Below are 18,965 nucleotides of genomic sequence, written 5' to 3'. Positions count from 1 at the left end.
AGTAAACTGTGCAAAGTGGTTACAGGTATAAATCAATTTGGCTTGCAATTAAATGCAATTATTGCTCCAACAGATGCAGCGAAGTGCAAATGGAATATCAATGCCATTGGAACAGACACAGTCATTATTTCTGAATAAATACCTGCATTAAAGTTATGAATGGATCCATTTCTTCTTCAATTAATGGCTAGACACAGCTTTATTTGTACACAATGTTCCTGTACACCATGCTTACAAATAGCCTGTATTACCATGTGATGTATATACAGCCATCGGCTACAAGGTCCTTTGTAAACTTTTCTGAATTTTTTTTCTAACATAATTATTCTAAAACAACTTTTGCTGTAAAACATTGCTATATCTTTAAGTTGCTGTACAATGCTTACACAAACAAAGAATACCGGAGATTACATCTACAATAACACCAATCTAATATTACAAGCTGAATTACAAGCATGACCTTCTAAAGTTTATTTCACTATTGGCTTTATAAAGTAGAAACAGTGTGCCAAGTGCAACAAAAAAATAATTTTCAATGATGTGACTGATAGTAAAAATTGATTGGTTACTGCTAGTAACAGAACACTGGAGCTTTTTGAACTAATTATATATGCTATATCTAATAAATCCAATGGCATGTAAAGCTGAGCTACACATGTTCATGACATTTCTCAAAGTAGTTGTATGAAGCAATTTAAAATGAAATCATCCCGAGTAGTTAAAACATGACAACATCGTTCTCAGTGCTGCAGATTTGAAGGTTAATTGATAGATGGGAATGTCAGATGGTCTTTTCTGCATACAAGCATTGCTGTATCTCTCTCTAATGAGCCTAATGATTCCTAAACAGAATATGCTGAGCTGTAACCGACTGTGAAAATAGCTCCTAAGTTGGCATTTTTATCTTGAGAAACAAGCAATCTGTGTTATTACCATAGAAGCAATCCTGAGATTATAGCACACAGGTGTACGGCTCACAGGTGTCAGATGCAGACAGCAGCAGCACATTTATACACATTCCTTTACAGGGTACAAGGGTATTTCTCTGCATTGTGCACAGAATAATTAAGGGATTCACAGAAAGCTGCCACTGATAACATGTATACCGATTCTATAAAACCTTTAATATCCATTAGATGTCTAAATATGCACAAACATCTTTTCAACAGTGAAATTAAAATACGCCAGGTGAATTTCCAACCAAATGAAGACATTCAATGCAATTTTATCAGTAAAGTGCATTTTTGTTCTATCATTCTGTTTCCTATGACAGGCTTAAAAAAAGTACATGAAAAAAGTATTTACCTTTAAGGTTACATGATATAATGATCATAATCCTTTGAAATGGTCCTGACACTTCCCCTTGCATTGCATCTTCCTCGAGAGAACCGAGCCCCTACTGTTATTACACACAAATCCAGGGGAGAGGCGGGTCTGGGAGGGTGATAGACTAATGCTCCAGACAGCATTAAACTATGTTTGTTGTAAAGCTTGACTCTGAATACAAGCAAGTGGGCGGCGCATGAACAAAAAAAAAAAATCCAGGATGCCAGAATGGGCATATGACTGCCTTCCCCCATACAACAAATGGACCTCATCCAAAAGGATGTCTTTTTGTGCAGCTCATTAACATGTTTAAACAGTTACGTCATGCAAGCCAGGCACTGAAGAGGTTAACAGGACCCTTTCCAGAAGGACCGTGACAACTTACCATTCTCTTTGCACTCTTCTGGGGGTTTTGCTTTCTTTGCTAGCCGAGGATCTAGCCATGACGTGGTCTTTGTGTTGTGGCTGAAAAGAAAAGACACCACTTTGAGAAGGGCACACTGAAAAGAATTACATTTATTTCTCTAAGAAACAAACAAAATAAAGAGGAAGAGAAGGGCGTTATTTCAAGAGAATTGCAATCGATATACTTAATTTGCCCACTGGTTCTAATTAGCCCTGAAGGAGTTTTAAGAGTAATTGTGCAAGGCAGCTGTAAATTTGGCATCCTGAACTTGCTCTGCTGAAAGCGGCTATTTTTATTAAAATCAACCAGCATGCCTGCCAAGAGAACCTCATTGAAGATTCAAAGCTCATCGCCAGCTAAAGGAATTTATTAGATAGACACAGTCTCCGTTCAGTATAGTGTTCTCAATGAGCTCTTCCACCCGCTCTCACAGGTCAGGGAGGAATTAGGTGGAGATTCCACATATGCCTTTACTTGTTACTGACGTCCTTCAATATAACTGTGACTAGGCAGATGGTGATAGTGTTGCCTCACATATTGGTATGCTCACATCTAGTGTTTAATAGGAAGGCAGTAGTCAAAAGATTTAACCACTACATGATTATATGATCTGACCCCGACATTATTATTATGTTAAGCTGTAACATATAAATGAATGCTTGTTTCAGCGTGCATATTTATTCATGGAGCACATTCCCAGAACTAGCTTTATACTGGGTGTCTGAAGAGTACTGCCAAGGGTGTAACAACATCCCTGGCAGCCCAGGTGACTGCTATGGGCTCAGGCACAGAAAGGGGTCCAGTTAATGTCTCAAAAGGGATTGCTTAAACATTTGTTTAGTTACAGTGGCTTCCTATAAGTGAGCATTACAGTCCACCAACCTCTGACCACCAGTGTTAAGTGGGTTTTAATAGGGGTACATGATTTACTACCTGCCAGTGATTGGGGCACCCATTAAAATTTCCAGTGGGGCCCCAAGGATTCTAATTACAGCCAATTACAGTCACTTTACAATCACATTATATCTTAGATGTAAGCTCTCACGGGCAGGGCCCTTCTTACCATTTTGTCTTGACTTGTATTGTAACTGTAATGTCCTCCCTATATTCTAAAGCACTGTGCAAATTGTTTGCGCAATATAAATCTTGTATAATAATAATAATTTGCTTGGATTATGTATTGACAATCTTTTATCTGCAAGCACCTAAAGGTAATTTTTTTCTGGCATAAAAATAAAGCACACATAAAACACATTAAAGGGATTTTGCTGAAATGCTGAGAAAAATGAAAAATCAATAACCGTGCAAAAGAGAGCATTCTTATTCCTATTTCACAGACACTGTACAGGTGACTTAAGGTGGCCATAACCCTTACGATCGTATGACACTTTTCGTCCAATGATCGAACCGTCGTACGATTTTCGTACAGCGGCCCCATCCTGCCCCGATTATCACAAGGTTCAATTAGCCGTAATTAAAGAAAAGCACCTTGACGATTACGGCAATCGACCGCACGTATTTTCGTTTGTGCCTGAGCAGCGTAGATCGATTTTTGACGTACAGAAACGCCACTAACCTTGCGTGAATCGTACGATCGACCAAAGTTTTCAAATCTGCTTGAAAATCAAAAGTCGTACGATTGTACAGTATTTGCAGTTGTACACTGCCCATGAACCTTGCGATTATCGGACGAAAATGCGATCGCATACCAATATTGTACGATAATCGTAAGGTGTATGGGCACCTTTAGACACAGATGAAAACAAATTCCTCAGTCCCCCCGGTTGTTGCGCGACTGCAGCTGGTGATACAAGCAATCGAGCGTCTATAGAGACGCTCGATCGCTTGAGTGTGTTAAGCTCCCGGCCTGCCGTGTAATTACAACGGCCGGCCAGGAAGCTGCTCGTCGGGCTCCACCGTCCACTGGACGAGTGGATTTTTCGAGCCCTGCAAATTACCATCATCAAGTGATGCTGCACAAAAAGAGTGAAATGATATCCATAAAGTGTATGTAAACCCTAACAATAAAACTCTCTTGCTTGAGTTCGAGCAGTTAACCAAAATATAACTATGAAGGGCAGGCACCACTCATTCAACAAAAATTATGTGTATTTACTGCGCACAACAGGATTTATAGCTGAATACATTTCTGGCATATTAACAGGTTCTTGCACTTGTAGGGTCTTTACAACACGGGGAAATGTGTATGTATTGCACAGATGTACTGCCTGTGTTTTTTTTTTTATTTTGCCCTGACAAACACTTTAATACAATATAAAGTGAATACAAATTACCATTAGATCAAACACAGTTAATTAATTCTACATTTGATGTGATTAATCCTGTCACAGTTATCAGTGAACAAATCATCATTGTAATAATATACTATTTTGCTGCACTTAACTTAATTTTCAAAAAACTGCAATAAATAACTTGAATTTTTACAAGCTGGAACCAAAACAGGTGTGATGAATGATCTTTGTTGCATAGTGGGGGGGGATAATATATTCTGCTTCCTTGCTTGAAAACTACAATCAGGATAAAATGACCAATAAACTTGCATATAGCTGTTTGTGTTTTATGAGCACTAACAATATCACCATGGAATGTTACAAATTCTTCCAGCAGGTGAGAACAACTTTTTAATTAAAAGGAAGGAAATGGCTGAGATGAGTAAAGGTGGCCAAACACTTTACAACCATTGCAAGACCTTAGTCTTGCGATGGTTGTAAAGTAATTAAAAAAACGTACGATCTGCCCATCTTGGACAGGCAGATCGTACTTGCGATCATCGCAAGCCTGCCCCCCTGAGGGGTGGGCTTCCGATGACCGTAATGCTGAACGGGCAGTTCAGCATTGAACGGGCGCACACCGGCCCGTTCGGCATTTGTCTCCCGAGCATCATTCAAACCAGCCGAAAATCATAAGATTTTCGGTTGGTTTTCTAGCATGCTCCTTAGACAAAAGACGTGCGACCGTACAGAATTTATTCAACTACTGGGCTGGGCTGACAACACACAGCATTTTTGAAACAAAAGTGTATTTCTAATGATGTGTGAGGGCTGGATGTGACCCAGTTTCCCCAGAGTTTGCCCAAGCCCGCACTAAAATGTCACTGACACACCCTCTTCCTGCCCAAATGAGTTGCAACTGGGGCCTTCCTTGCCCGACAGCTAAATGTCACAATGGGGCAGGAAATGCATCTGGCACAACTGATTGGGACAGCAAGGGGGTGTCATTCACAGTTTTGCATGGGCTTGGGTGAACTCAGGCAAGCTGGGTTTGCACCAAGCCAAAACAAATATCTTCCTGCTCACAAACTGCTGCAGTATATATACTGAGCTGTGCATATTCTCGGCATGCCCTTGTGTAGGAATGCTCATGCGCCGGATTAATGTCATTTTGGGTTGGCCAATCAAGATGGAACCCAAAGGAGACTGGACAAAGATGTAGATCAGTGAGGGAGTTTCCATATGCTGCATCATTGGAAGGGAAGTTAGTACAGTGGATTTTATTTCTGCTCAAAAAAACTGCAGAAGATAAAGCTGTGTAAAAACTGGTCAGCAGGTGAATCATTTTAACAAGCAAGTCTTAGGCCTGGTTCACACCTGTATGTTTTGTAGCGCGTTCAACGCTCTACGAACGCTCTACAAAACGCTCAAACATGAAAATCCCATTGTTTTCTATGGGTATGGTTCACACCTTGCCGTATTTCAGCCCGTCTGAATGCGCTACAAAACGTCCTACACCTGAAAAGGTACATGAGCTTCTTTGCGGCTTTTTTGTTGCGCGTTTCCATTGGGATACAGCCAAGTAGCCCTCGGAAACGCGCGTTTGTTACCGCGAATTGCAGTAAAAACGTGCATCACGAAACGCGCGACAAACGTGCATATACGATACGCCTAGGTGTGAAAAGAGCTTTAGCCAAAATGTACTAGCGTTACAGAGTACAGGCAGGTATTTTATTACAAAAATGAAGAGACCACAGAAAAAAAGTAGTGTAAAACTGTCTAGCAGCAGAACAGTTTTAATAAGAAAGACTAGACTCAAATGGACTCAAGACATAGAGCACAGGCACGTGGTTTACTACAAGAATTAGGAGACCACGGATGATACAGGAGTATAAATAAAAATTATAATTTGCCAGCACCAGGTCAGTTTTGTTGAGCAAGACTAGGCCTAAATGTAGTAGTTACAAGGAGCATAGTTGGGTGTTTTACTATAGGAATTGATATACCGCAAATGAGTATGTTTAAATCTTTGGATTTCCTACTGTTGAGTAGGGTTCATTCCAAATGGATTTATGGAGATATTCCAAAATGCAATATATTTTGGGTGATTCTTGAAGAATAGCAAGTACACTCTTTAGGGATTATGCTAATCAAGGCCCCCCGTAAAAGCAAAATTACAAAGATGGTATATGTATCCTCCATCAGATGATGTCCAGATGATGCAGCAGTATAAAATTGGGCAGCAGCAGGACAGTTTAAAGGACCCATTCACACCAATGCATTGTGTTAATCACATGATTCTGTATGATTAAAATGTGCTATCATGCAGCACACCTACCATGCATTACAGTATGACAAGTGTGTTGCCATTCATTGGAATGCCACCCCAATGTACCTACCGGCCACAATGCGGTGCCACACAGCAAAACATTTGGTACTGCAATACCATGTTTTGCATTGTAGTGTGGTGGAAAAAAGTAGTGTATGCAAAGCATGGTACAGCAGTACTGCACATTGTGCTGCATGGTAGCGCATCGTGGCTAGGAGGTGCATTGGGATGCTATTCAGCTGTGCCATTTACAAAATGCAGTGGTGTGAACGTGCCCTAAATGAGCAAGACTAGGTCCAAATTTACTAGAGTCAAGTAGGCGGTAGGTGTTTCACTACATGAATCAACATATTGCAGATGATGCAGCAGTGTAAAATTGAGCAGTTTTAATCTGGCTGGCCAGCAAACTTGTTTTGAATCTTGAATACAAATCTGACATATATTTTGTAATGATTCTGGAACAATGATGGCTATTCAAAAATCTCCCATTTATTATTGTAGTGCAAAAAAATAAAAATAAATGCTTCCCACACCCCCACAGCAAATGCCAATCATCTTATTAGAAACAGCCCTGCTGTCTCATAAGGCACTTTTAACTGAACTCTCTGAACAGATATCAGGAGCGCCACACACACAAACACTAAACCCATAGTTTATGTGTGCACCTGTGAATAAGAAAAGACAACCACCCTTGCTTTAAACATGGCCCACATTTAAGGAAAGTTTAGAAAGCACAAGGTCACAATGACATGCAAGCAACATTTTGTATTCAGAGCCAGCAGGATACTTGACTACTAATAACAAAGATGATACCAAAGTTAAATAAAGCTTTTATAGTAGCTTTCACCAGGCACAAGCTCTTCTGCTTTCGTATTTCCTTATAGAGCTCTCACCTCTTCCTTGATAACTTTGGAACGGAGACAAATGACTGCTGCAAAAGGGCAAGTAATAATTTTGATATATCATTTTTTAAGATGATTTATCTAAACTAACAGTGATTAAAAGGCACAGACTGCTCCAATTGCCAATATATATCATATATTTAAAACAAAGCACAACAAACTGCATGCTAAAACATTTTGGTTACAATTATCTGCAGATTTTCTGTGGTCAGATGGAAAAAGTGCAACAGATTGGCCCAGGTTAAGTGTAGATGGAGGAATCTGTTACACCTTTTCCACCTGACCATAGAAAATCTGCAGATAATTGTAAGGTGTATGGCCAGCTTTAGACATAATGGAACACACAGAGTGGAGTGATTGTTGCAGCGCTACAAGCTAGTGCAGCAAAGCTTTAGCTCACTATAAAGGTGCCCATACACCTTACAACCATCGCAAGACTTTTGTCTTGCGATGGTTGTAAGCTAATTAAAAGCTCGTACGATCTGCCCAGGGGCGGGCTTGCAATGACGGCAATGAGGGGCGGGCTTCCGATAACTGCAAACGGGCAGTGTGCGCATGCGCACACCGGCCCGTTCGGCAGTTGTCGAACAAGCAGGCCACTAACTCGCCGAGAATCATACGATTCCCGGTGGGTTATCCAGCCTGCTTGTTCGACTTGCAACCGTTCAGTAGAAACGGTCGCACGCCTTCCATACACTGCAAAATTTCGTACGATCGCAGGATTTCCCCGCGATAATCGTACAGTGTATGGGCACCTTAAGGGTGCATGCTACCAGGGAAACCTATAGACACAATGAAAGAAAAATTATCTTCACACCCAGAAAAATGAAAATACATTTATTGATCAAAAATGTTCTCGAATATAGCATAACTTCCCAAAAGGACCATAATTAAAATTGACAACCTTATCATATCACACATACATCCACTCTTCCCTGAGGGGGTTACCCGAAAATCACGCTTGGAAATTATAGTAATTGCTGAGCTATTAACCCTAGAATGTATGCATTCAACACTGCAGACCATGGATCAGACAACCACACAAATATCCGGAAAGGCCTGCTAATTTGATGGTCAGAAAAAAAGGTCTTTAGTTCTACCGCCAAACAGTATTTCACTGCATGAAATGGCGGATCAATTCCGGAACGGAAGAATCCCAAAAAAATTATGAATCAGTCTTAAGGGTCCATAGTAGATAACACAGTACTGTACCAGTAATTCCTCTTACAATCAGGAGATCCTGGACTTTAGAACGTACTTCACTCCATGCAGATGGCAAGCTTATCCTGTGGCAGAGATATCTCAAACAATTTATGGACACATAGAAACCACTAGTCCATTTAGGAGTTCAATCACTGCTCCCGATATTTCAAGACAGATCAATTAAATCGGGCCATGTATTTCACAACTGATTTCCGTCAGTGTATCCAGATGGAGGACTGCAGAGGCTTGACTCGTACCTGGAAACCTTTCAACAAAGTACCCTTATGCAGGGATAATTGAAACGGACCATTCGGTCAGTATCAAGACATAAATTGTCAGGTGTGTACATTAAGCCGCATGCGGTCACCCACTTAGCCTAGCATATGTTTGCCTCCCACAAACTAAGGGATATAACGCCCAGGGTGTTCACAAGGTACTGACCGGCTTTCCCCTTTGCACTGAAATGTCATCAGTTCTCCAAAATTTTGTCGATCTGTGATAAAGTGGCTGCAAGGTATCATAGCTACAGTATATCATCTTTGTATGCTCTCGGGTGAACAACGGTAACCACCTCAGGTTTGAAACGTGTTTCGCCCCCTCCCCCTGTGGCTTCGTCAGAACTTTTTTGAAACCTATAGACACAGCCTAATCTTATTGCAGTATAACAGGCAGAAGCAATTCCAAAGGGAAAACGGAACTTTACTTGGGTGGTCTAAAGCTGAAGTTTAATCTACTTATATTTATTCTTCCCTGGTTCATCCTTTCCACCCTTTATCAACATGCTAATTAAATATTAAATAAAACCTAAGGGGGGTTATTCACTATTGAGCTAAAGGATACAGCCGTAGCTTCAGCTGATCCTTTGGCTCACTTTGGCTGCTGGAGTCGAACCAAGGGGCTGCCGTAAAGGCTATTCACAATAGCCCGTACAGCAGCTGAAGGTGGCCGATCTGCTCAGCCGAGCCAAAGGCATATGCTTTGGCTTGACTTAGCCGAAGTGACTGCTGAAGGCCGGCCGTTCTCCCCGCAAATGACAGCTGGACAAATGACAGATCAGCATGCCCAAATGCAGAGCATGTTCGGCTGACCTAAGGCAGCCGATGTATGGCTGAAATGAGCCATACTGAGCCATACTGAGCCAGGGTGAATAGCCGAACGTTGTTCGGCTCTGTTCACTTTGGCTCAGGTTATTCATTCCGCTGCCTTCGACAGCTAAGGGAATAACCCTGCTAATCCTACAGCATAGTGCAGTACATAGCTTCAAGAAAACATCACAACACCCTGCCTTGGTACTACTCTCAAGACCATTCAGCCTTGATGAAAGCAGTAGGCTGGCTCTTGGGATGCCAGTCTGGAGAAGTGGGCATGCTATATTTGCATGCAGACTGCCCTAGGTAATGCCCAAATGTGATGCTGAGCCTCCATGATTGAAGAAACTGAAATTCAATTAATGAAAGGGCATGCCAGTGACAGTAAGGCTTGGGAGAAAAGAGCGAGATGACACTCAATGTCCTCCAGTCAGTGAGAAGCTCACAATGATCAGAGTATGCAAAAACCGTACAGGAGAGGAGCCTGTACAATTGTGCAAGGCTAAGTTCAACTTTATCTATGAAAGAAAAGTCCAATGCGACACTCCTTGAACTTCTCATCGAAATTCTATATGTAATCAGATTGCAGATCAGACCTTTGCAGCTTCTCACCACCACATCCTGATTAGGGACAGACAACCTTAACCTTCTCTTGGAAGCCAATAGGCTGTGCAGTAATATACATGTCCAAGTTCCTGCCATAAAGAAAAATAATCTAACTGTATCCCAGAGCTGAGCAAAAAAGGGGATGTAAAAAGGATGATTTTTTTCCTTAAACAATTGCCTGTTTTTTTTTTTTCTTAAAGTGACACTAAACTTGGGAGTTAAATCTAAAAAAATGCATTCAAGCACCTAAACAATTAACAAAAATGTTTCTGATTTGTGCATTACTCGACTGTAGATCCTAAAATGATCTGTGAATTGGTGCGGACATTGTCCTTCCTTCTGGAGGGTGGCTACTTTTGTTACCCATGGCCCCTGCGTGTGTTGTAAAGCTCGCTCCCATGAGGTCTACAATCTCAATATAAATTACTAAACAAAATGTGAGATTATGGTCCATCACTGGACCGAGCTTGGAGCGGTGGCTACTTTACAACACTCAGGGACCATGGGTAACAAAATTAGCCACCCTCCAGAAGGAAGGACAGTGTTAGCATGAATTCAGAGATGATTTGACTGGTTCGGGGTCACCCTGTTTACTCAGTGTTCCAATGAAAGCCCATTTACTGGTCAAGAGGCATTTAAGTCAAGACAGAGGCACAGAATAATCCAAATGTGTTGCTCGTCACAGACGAGTGGACGAGTGGATTTTTCGAGCCCTGCAAATGTGTTACAGTGATATAAACAATAACAGTAGGGTTCAGGTCTTAGTCAAAATTGACTGTATAAGGGAATGTGTTTAAGTGCAATCCTCTAAGCTCAGGAAGACTACTTTCCCTAAGCTGATCATCAGTTTTCCACTGCATAAGATTGGCATGTAGGCTATATGATAGCTAGAGGTACCATTCAGTGAGCCTCCGTTGTCAGAGTAAATGGTAGACATATAAGTAAATGGATCTATGTGGCCCATTTATTGTCAATAATAGCCCTCACAGATGGCAACCCACTTTTCAAATGAACTGCCTATCTTTTAATGATTGCTTAAATGATGACAAAAAAGGCAGCTTGATCCCCCTTCCCCCAACTTCTGCTGACATAACTGTGCAACACAATTTTTGTACTTGCTTGTACAGCATTATATTGTTAAGTAAAATGTTCACTAATGCCTTACAATACCATCACTCACTGTTACTCCCCAGGAGAGGATTTTACTGGGCATTGACTGCCCAATTAATTAGCAGATCACAAAATGTGAGTGTTAAGAGGCTGTTAATACTTTACAAACTGGCAAAATTCAGATACACCGTGGATTTTCCCACCATGCTATCTGCTGCGGCTAAGAAGTCCCCCTATGTATTAGTGACACTCGCTAACCATTGCTCCTCTGCTGATAGTTTTAGATGTTAGTCTATTCTTAACGAACATACCTCTTCACAGGAGGAATGGGCACTAAGCCAAGTCAAGTCTTTCATAAATATTGGAATTCTCTGGTCTGAAATGTTAATTGAAGTTGACTGTTTGTATGCATACAATTCATACAAAATAGTAAGCTCAATATATAATCTGTCTAACTAGACATCAATATAACTAAACTGGAGAAGTGAGACTTATAAAAAGAAAAATTCTAAACTTGACACCTTATAATAGTAAATGGTAATATGGTTGCTTATATCTAATATATACAGCATAGAAAATAGCTTGCCTGTTCTTAGAAATAATAGCCACAGCAAAATCGGTATCTTCTAATCAATATTATATTTAGGAGCTGAGACAAATGTTTCTTTAAGGAAACAACCAGGTTTGCATGAAAAAATGTATAAGGAAGTAAGAGATTTTTGAAGGCTACAAGATAACCTCAGTCGGCATCCCATTTACACTTTTTCCTACCTAATCCAAAGCTATTTTTGCTTTGCTCATAAATCAGAGCTTTCACAGGTAATAATCTGTGTTATTTTCTGCCAGAGTCTTTACTCACTGTGCAGTAAGTAGCACAGAATGTTAATAAAAAATGAAATAACACGTTTCATCTGTGCATTTGTTTAAATACTGAATACTTTTAGAAAACCTTGGATACAGTGCAGTAGGATAAAAATAAATCTATTACATGATTTGTACCTGGCAATCTACCAGATTATAGTACGTTGTAGTGCATTTCATTATAGAAATGTCAAGGTTTTTTTTTTTGAACGGTACATTTAGGGTCATTGATGGACTGAAATATGCCCTAAAGTGTCTGATTGCCTTTCCTACAAATAATCAGACATTCCCCACTTCCATAGTATTAAATTGTGAAGTGAACACTGCAGAACTAGGATAAAATGCTCCTTCCATTCTAATTCTTGATGTGTGAAAGAGGAACAGCTTGTTCTCTGGGCAAGAAAAATGCAATACTTTGGGTTTCTTTTAAAGGTGTTTTTAAGAGAGTGAGAAAAGGCCATGCAAAATAAGAGCTGCGATTGTCCTATCAAACACATGCCTACAACAACAATCACAACCATACAACACATTGGAGAACTATGCACCAAATGTAACCTAATACTGCATTATGTGATGCCAAGTGAGCAAAAATTATCTGCTTTAGGACCTGTGACATAAGTTTTCAAAATTCTTGAAGTCTAGCACTGGCATCAGAGAAAGAGGTTTAAGTGTAGCCAAATCCACCGACAGCTAAGAGAGGATTTTCCTCACTATAAAGAGATTTCTTCTCACTTCCTGTTGTATCTTTGGGACAGAAAGTGAAAGGAAATCTCCCCAATGGTTTACAGATCTCATAAATAACTTTCAAGGGATTTAACCCTTTTCTACTTGATCCAAAACTGAAAGAAAAAAAGATTTTGGTCTTAGATATACTTCATTTAAAAACTATACATGCTTAACCACCTGCCATCCGGGTGTTGTAATTAAATGGCCGGACGGCGGCTTCTTGAATGTGGGTGGGCATTTTTAAATGTCCTTTCCCGCCTCGCTCGTGCCCGCTGCTAGGCGGTGAGCATGAACAGGAAATCTGTTTGAAATGTAAACAGCCAGCAATGTGTAAGGGTAACGTTTGGTGGTGGGGGGATTATGGTGTGGGGATGTTTTTCAGGGGTTGGGCTTGGCCCCTTAGTTCCAGTGAAGGGAACTCTTAAGGCATCAGCATAACAAGACATTTTAGAAAATTTCATGCTCCCAACTTTGTGGGAACAGTTTGGGGATGTCCTCTTCCTGTTCCAACATGACTGCTCACCAGTGCACAAAGCATGGTCCATAAAGACATGGATGAGCGAGTTTGGGGTGGAGGAACTTGACTGGCCTGCAGAGTCCTGACCTCAATCCGATAGAACACCTTTGGGATGAATTAGAGCGGAGACTGCGAGCCAGGCCTTCTCGTCCACCGTCAGTACCTGACCTCACAAATGCGCTTCTGGAAGAATGGTCAAACATTCCCATAGACACACTCCTAAACCTTGTGGACAGCCTTCCCAGAAGAGTTGAAGCTGTTATAGCAGCAAAGGGTGGGCCAACTCAATATTAAACCCTACGGACTAAAACTGGGATGCCATCAAAGGTCATTTGCGTGTAAATAGCTCACTAAAATGTTCCATGCAGATATTGTATATTTGTACAATATGTATATTTGTAGTATATTAATTCAGACTCTGTATATTTGTAGTATGTTAATTCACACTTTCAACAGCCAATACAAGGTTGATTTAATAGGAAAAATGTGAACTGCACAGATGGACTTCACATTCCAACATGTCACATGTTTGAAATCTTTATATTACAACCACCATATACAAAGAGACAAAAATATTAAGGGGGTTATTCACTAATGAGCTGAAAGATCCAGCTGTAGCTTCAACTGATTCTTTGGCTCTCCTTGGCCGCCTCTGCCCTTTGGTTCAGTTGAACTGAAGGGCTGCTGTGGGCTGTTCACAATAGCCTGTAGAGCAGCCCAAAACGGCCGAGTGGCTCAGCCGGGCCGAAGGCATATGCTTCAGCTCGACTGAGCCAAAGTGACAGCCAAAGCGGAGAGAACAGCCTGCCAAAGGGTCAGCAGTTCTCCTCGCAAATTACATCTGGGCGGAGCCAGCTGTGATCTCACGGGTCGCTCCACCCAGTTGTAATGACAGATCAGCATCCCCAAATGACCTGGGGATGCTATTCTGTCATTAAATAATAACAACTGGGCGGAGCTGGCCGTGATGTCATGGCCAGCTCTGCCCAGTTGTTATTCATTGGCCGTGACCTGCTACAAGACTCTGGCAGGTTGCGGCCAACAGGAAACAGTTGGGCGGAGCTTGCTGTCGCTGTTAGCTCTGCCCAATTGTTTTTCTTGCTGGCTTTTTTTTATGTGCTCTTTTTTTTCTTTAAACTATTTTAATTATTTTTTAATTTTCCTACATTTTAATTTTCTTTCCATTTTTTCAAATTTCACTTATTTTCATTTCTGCGCGGTACCACGGAGGTACCGATCAGAATAGCCTATGAGAAAAGGAATGAATGGCAGCGAGTGAGCTGCCAGAGCTTCGGCTCAGCCAATCCAGATGTTGTTTAATATGTTTTTATTTTTATTTCACAGTAATACATATACTTACTCATATATATTAAAAAAAAAGAATATAGAGTTGCATCTTATTGCATAGATAATATACATTCCATTCTTTTTTTTGCATTCCAGTCAACACAGATATATATAAAAAAAAAAAAGGGAAAAGAGTAAATTATCTCTCCACCACTTATATCTTCCATCTCACAATCAATCATACTACCATTCTTCTTTGGGGGAAGGGGGAACCATACTATGTGAATTAGTGCATACTTCTTTAGTGTTACTCTCAAACCTTCCTAGAACCCCTCTCTTTCCTTCTATTGTGTACCTCACTCTATACTTGTGTTTACAAAATAACCACTTTAATGTCTATAAACTATAACTACTACTTTGTGTCTACCATTGTTCCTTTTCCCTTCCCCTTTCCTCCCTTGTGCTTCAATTCAATAATTGTGTCCCCTTTTTCTAGTGCATTTTTCTTCTTACCTTAATGTTGTAACATATCTAGTGTTATTTACCCTTTCCCATCTTATCTCTCTAGTCTCCCTAGGTGTTATCCCTACCCCCCCCCCACCTTTCGATATCCTCCATACTACTATCAGTCTAACTTTCTTACAGGTCCAAATGCCTTAGGTTCGATCTTCGTTCCTAAATCCATTATTTATGTACCTCTGTGGGGATTGTCTGTGTCCTAGATTTCTAACTGTCTATATGTTTCCCACCTCTCCCATATCTTATCATATTTATCTTTCCTGTCTGAGTCCCTTGCGCTTAGTTCTTCCATGTATCTTGAAAAATAGGGGGAAAAAAACAAGGTTTTGTGGAGAGATGAGTGTGACCCATGCATATATAAAAATTGTATCAAAATTTATTCAATATAAAAAAAAATGCAGAATACAGTCTCAAACCGATTGCTTCTAAATCTATATACATAATAAAAACCACAATCATCGATTATACAAAAAAGTACATAACTGGTATGAGAGTCCCGATAGTCATCCTTGTCCAAAGTTCCATAATCTAATTGTATATAACGAAATTACATGATTGTCCCGATAATCCCAATGCGTTTCGCAAAATTAGCTTCTTCAGGGGACCGGTACTTAACACTGAGATAGGAACGATTATGAGGAGGGACGAGATGATCAGGTGGCTGGAACGCAGCCAACCCCCCATTCCGTCCCCTTATTTTCTCCACCTGGGACCCCGGGGCATCAAGGAGGGAAGCGCCTGGGAAATTTCATGGAGGCATAACCTGCCCCGCTGGAAAGTCTCTACTGAAGGCATCTGTCAAGGAGTGGTCTGAGTCCGTTTGGCTAACTTTACTTCAGCTGGGTTATTCATTCGGCAGCTTTGTGAATAACCCCCTAAGAATAAATTGTTCCTTATGGACAGTGAGTCAATGAATACACAAAGTGCCAGATATAATTTATGTTCTCTATTGGGAGTTGGAAGGAATACATTTCCAAAACACATTACTTTTCTTAAGAGGTTGGGTTTGGTTGGCATAATGCTTGTCCAATTACAAGAAAAGACTGTATGCTGAACAGAAGTTAGAAACCAGCCAGGTCAATATTTGTTAAATCAGAAACAAAAGTAAATTGTAGGTGTACTGATAAAAATCAAAGGCAGCTATTAATAATGGTCAGATTGATAAAAGGCAGCAGTAGGTTTGAGACTCATTATGAATAAGACATAAGGAAAAAAAGATGATTATTTCCCTATATGCACCTGATTAGCCAGTACTGATAATCTTAAACGTTTTGTCTTTTTTATGCAATATGTTTTTAAGAAAGACGTCATGTGATCCCTTCCTTAGAGATTCAATGCTGGTACCAGGCATATGAGCCCTAAAGGAAATGACACTCTCAAAGTACTATCACAGTTATGGGTTTAGTTAAAGGGTTATTTGCAACAATCACTGATAGAGCTTTCTGAATGTACACACATAATTGTATGGTTGTTGAGGGTTGCGCTATAGGACCGGTCATGTGACTTCTTTCTGAAACAAAAATTCGGACCAATTGGAAATCGGAATAACGAACCAAAACAAATTTCAGATTCGAAATTCGAAAAACAAAAGAAATAAAAATGAAACAAATTTTTGCGGCGTTAGATGTCTACTGATTTGACTCATGTCAGTTACACTGACTCCTTGGGTAACTGCATCATCATTTTGCTGTACACTGCTTTACTGATCAGCAATGTAAAAAAATAATGTAAATAATAGGTTGAAATAGTAAGTAAAGTCCAGTATCTGGGGTTCCAAACTATAAAAAAGAGAGTGCAGATATAAGCATGTAATACTCCAAACAGCTAAATACATAGGTAGAATACATATAAGTTTACTGTTTTAATTGCTAAAGGAATGTAATTTTGGCCAGCCATTTTAAAAATACAAATGCATCTGCTTGTTAGCAAAGTCACAGTTCTAATTGCTGCTTGAGCATTATTGTTTCATAAGTCAACTCTCTCTGTTCATTGTACAAAGATGATGATGCTGATTCCCTGCCCAATAAGAAGGCTATAAGCTATAAGCTGGAAGCTAAATAGCAGAACCACAAGGATAAACCACTTCAAGAGATACTGTCACCTTGCCCAATAGGCCTCCTCCAACGCATGGTTACTCACCTGCCACGCACTCCCCTACTGCTCCTTCCTCATTCACAGATGGTGGCAATACTCAGCACTCCTGGGTGACCTATTTCCATGTGACTGTGCTCGGGTCTAGCAGCCATTCTTTAGGCCAAGCATTGTAACATGACACAGGGAGTGATGTCACCACTCCATGTAGCATCCAGCCAACACTCAGGATTTTACTGCTGGCTGTGACAGATGGAGTGGCGGGGAATGCTATCAAGGGGAGTGTCAGTTGTAGGCCCCTTTGCCAAAACACTGTCACTTTATCCAGTTCCTCTTTGCTCAGGAACTATGCATGTCACCTGTCTGACTGTACAGTGTGAAAAACGTGTGAAAATTACAAAACTGGCTTTATAGAATCTCAAAGCCTTCAACATATAAAACAAAAACATATATATTTTTTAAACTGCCTATTTAGCTGCTGGTTTGCACAGAAGACTGAGTTTGGTCCCAGTGGATGTAAGGATAGATAGATGTCTTAATGCTTGTTTTCCTTACTAAGACATTTACCTGTCAAACTATGGCTCATGGCTATGGACAGCTTGAAATTGACAGGTGATGTAGTCTCAACTGTCTGAGCACTTCCCTGGATATCAAAGGTGAAGAGGGGCTCCCAAATCAAGAAGGGGGGAAATCAAATAAAAATGTTTATTACCAAATTGTAAGGAGCTGGGGATCCCAGATACTGAAAAATCATTGTAATGTAATCTTGCCATTCAACATAGGAACTATTTTTTCTGTTAATTAAAATTACATTTACTCCTAATTTGACCCAACCTATATGTAAGGAAGATTTGATCAAATTTGCTCCTGAGAACAGCAAATAAAATATGCAAGATTAATTTCCGCCTGCGAGGATGGTGAGATATATTTGATTGGCAAACTTTATATTAAGATAAATGTTAGAGGCCTTGATCTTATTAAATGATGTTTCTACTCTGTTCCAGAACAGTTTAAATTTGCAGCAGGACCATCACATGTATATTATAGTCCTTCTCAAGCACAATCTTGAATGTCTTGCAACGTTAACTTTTTTTACTCTAAGTATGCATGCGTTTAAGCCACCAAAATCTATTTTACCATGTCTGCACATTGGAGCTTTTTTTTATGTTTTTGTAGATGTGTGCAAACATAAGGAAGAAACGATACCAGTATTTCCCCTTTGAGAGTCTGAGTAGAGGGTTTTGTGTCTTGAAAAGGAAAGGGGAGGTTGAATAAATTATGTAAACTGTAATTGTTGGCCCGAAAAAGCAGAAGCTTTTTCGGGCTGCTGGAGCCTTCCTTTTTCAGCCTTTCTCACATGTAGGTTGGAGTTGCATCTTTCTGACATTCTGCTCCACTATTCATAAAAAGTTGGGAGAAATGTCCTCTATTACAGCGCTGCCCCTGAGGTGAGGGTGAACAAATATCGCTTGCGTTACTAAGTGTGCGGCTCCTGAAAATTGCGGACCAGGGTGTCCAACGTTTTGCTGATAGAGAACATAAAAAATGCAGAAGCGCACTACCAAGTAGTGACTGAGCAGGAGAAAATAATCGAATGAGACTTACCAGGGTGTGGGTACTAGCGCGTTGTCAGCGGTGAGATCTGGATGAAGGGTTGCTGGTGGTGGTGGGCAGGCTAATGTGTAAATCGTAAGTAACGCGCTGTGTAATCCTGAGTGTGGATCGGGGTTACCGCTTTTGGCAATTAAAATTAACCTGAGCCA

The 18,965-nt window shown here is 40.4% G+C and overlaps 1 protein-coding gene across 1 annotated transcript in view; it reads right to left on the bottom strand.

The window, feature by feature from the left end:
- MAGI2 (membrane associated guanylate kinase, WW and PDZ domain containing 2) overlaps positions 1-1,850 on the bottom strand; it is a gene marked incomplete at its 5' end in the record, with an annotated part of 203,533 nt that extends 201,683 nt beyond the window's left edge. The window contains one exon of the mRNA XM_018560419.1: positions 1,712-1,850. Within this exon, the coding sequence (XP_018415921.1) occupies positions 1,712-1,850 (139 nt within the window). The remainder of the gene's footprint in view (positions 1-1,711) is intronic.
- Positions 1,851-18,965: the final 17,115 nt, after the last annotated feature.

The sequence above is a fragment of the Nanorana parkeri genome, unplaced genomic scaffold (assembly GCF_000935625.1).
Source record: "Nanorana parkeri isolate BGI_ZX_2015 unplaced genomic scaffold, ASM93562v1 scaffold454, whole genome shotgun sequence".
Taxonomy (NCBI): domain Eukaryota; kingdom Metazoa; phylum Chordata; class Amphibia; order Anura; family Dicroglossidae; genus Nanorana; species Nanorana parkeri.
Note: the sequence above shows the minus strand (reverse complement) of the source record. Positions and strands in the feature narration are given on the sequence as shown.